This window comes from Mus caroli, unplaced genomic scaffold (assembly GCF_978045245.1).
Source record: "Mus caroli unplaced genomic scaffold, Mus_caroli_1 scaffold_11, whole genome shotgun sequence".
Lineage (NCBI taxonomy): Eukaryota > Metazoa > Chordata > Mammalia > Rodentia > Muridae > Mus > Mus caroli.
In genome coordinates this window covers 36303002-36305146 of record NW_028227266.1, presented here as the reverse complement: position 1 = coordinate 36305146, position 2145 = coordinate 36303002, and the positions used below count along the sequence as shown (strand labels likewise).

At 34.4% G+C, this 2145-nt stretch overlaps 1 protein-coding gene across 1 annotated transcript; it reads left to right on the top strand.

Annotated features, from left to right (window-relative positions):
* The first annotated feature begins 457 nt into the window (after nucleotides 1-457).
* On the top strand, nucleotides 458-1384 carry LOC110302159 (olfactory receptor 8G17-like). The gene has a single exon (XM_021172959.1). The coding sequence runs from the start codon at nucleotides 458-460 to the stop codon at nucleotides 1382-1384; it is 927 nt and encodes a 308-aa protein (XP_021028618.1).
* The last annotated feature ends 761 nt before the right edge of the window (nucleotides 1385-2145 follow it).

Below are 2145 nucleotides of genomic sequence, written 5' to 3'. Positions count from 1 at the left end.
AAATTTTGAAACATTAAAATACTTATTCCAAAAACTTTGTCAGTAATTGCCCCTGGATTATTATGCCTCCACTATTTTTGAGTTAGGCAAACTTGTGTTTTGAAAAAGATTTTAAAGTCATCCTTCCAATTAGCTACTTCCTCATATGTACTTCTGAATAAATAATATAGTTTAGAGATAGTATTTAGAAATACTTGCTTCAAAGGTTTGACATGGTGAAGCTAAAAATAGACAGTATAAAAGTTTTCAACATTAAATAGAAAAAATATTTTCTAAAAAGTATAATTAACTTTGAAAATCAAATATAGAAAATATTAAAGTGAGACAACTTCTACAAAGTGAAGATGGTCCTGTAAGAAGTAGTCATAAAGAATTTTAGGTGGTACCTGCTTCCAAAAGAAAACAACTGTGTCCCTCAAAAGTCTACATGATTTCCTTTCAGAATCAACCTGAGAACATGGAAAAAAGCAATCACTCCACAGTGACCAAATTCTTCCTCTCTGGGTTAACAGAACAACCAGAACTACAGCTGCCACTCTTCCTCCTCTTCCTTGGAATCTACCTGCTCACAGTGCTGGGGAACCTGGGCATGATCATCCTAATCCTGCTCAGCTCACACCTGCACACCCCCATGTACTTCTTCCTAAGCAGTCTGTCCTTCATTGACCTCTGTCAATCTACTGTCATTATCCCAAAAATGCTGGTGAATTTCGTGATGGAGAAGAATGAAATCTCCTACCCTGAGTGCATAACTCAACTTTGCTTCTTTGTCATTTTTGCTGTTTCAGAATGTTACATGCTGGCTGCAATGGCATATGATCGCTATGTTGCCATCTGTAGCCCCTTACTTTACAGTAGCATCATGTCCCAACATATGTGCCTTTCTCTTGTTTTAGGAGTTTACATTATAAGCATAGTTTGTGCATCAGCTCATGTAGGGTGTATATTTAGAGTTGATTTCTGCAACTCTGATTTGATCAACCATTATTTCTGTGATCTTATTTCTATCCTTAATCTCTCATGCTCTAATATTTTTGTGAATGAGCTCGTAATTCTAATTTTTACTGTAATTAATACCATTTTCCCAAACCTGACTATCCTCAGTTCCTATGCTTTCATCATTATCAGCATCCTACGCATTAAATCCACTGAGGGACGATCTAAAGCCTTCAGTACCTGCAGCTCCCACATCTCAGCTGTTGCTGTCTTTTATATCTCTGCTGCATTTACGTATCTGAACCCATCATCTTCCCATTCTATGGATGAAGGAAAAGTGTCTTCTATATTTTACACCATCATTGTTCCCATGCTCAACCCCCTGATCTACAGTCTGAGGAATAAGGATGTGAAAATTGCTCTGAAGAAAATGATTGAACAAAGATAATTTTTCTGATAAGTATAATGTACAAAAATTCTCATTAGCTCATTATCTAGGACTACTACATAGTTTGAGTTGAATATGTTTTAATTTTGTCATTTATTTTTCATTTTATGAGATTCTATGACATTATTTCTCTTACATGACGTTCACAATACTATTTTCTACAATATCTTACCTCATATCTTCTTCTTGGGCGTCATTGCCATGCATCTAGAAAACATTTGCTAGTAATAGTCCTTGGTAATTTTTCTCCGTATTTTCCCCTATTGTAGGTATATAGCTTTTATTATGTTCCAAAGTAGTGTTGCTTATTAAACATTCTGTGTTTCATACAGTATTTTCTGGATTGGATAAAATGCATTGTACATAAATTTGATAAGTTCTTCAAGAGTCTGTATGAAACTGTTGACTTTTAATGTTAAAAGAGAAAGTTTAGAAAAATATTACTTAGAGTTTATCTGAAATAAATCGTGACACAAATGTGATAACGTTGTTTAGTTTTTATTTTATTTGGCTGATTATACATGTATATGCATGTATATTAAATTTCATGTGTACATATAAGTAAATGACTGTACATATTGGCATGGAAAGTTCAGAGGGAGAGTTCAGGTATTGTTCCTAAGAAGCTGACTATCTGGTTTTATAATGACAGTACTACCTCTTCATTGCATACAGCCTATAATACATGATATCCAGGCAAATTCCATATCTTCCAATTCCATGATCCGTTTCCTGGTGTCCTGAAAACATCCTTGTGTATT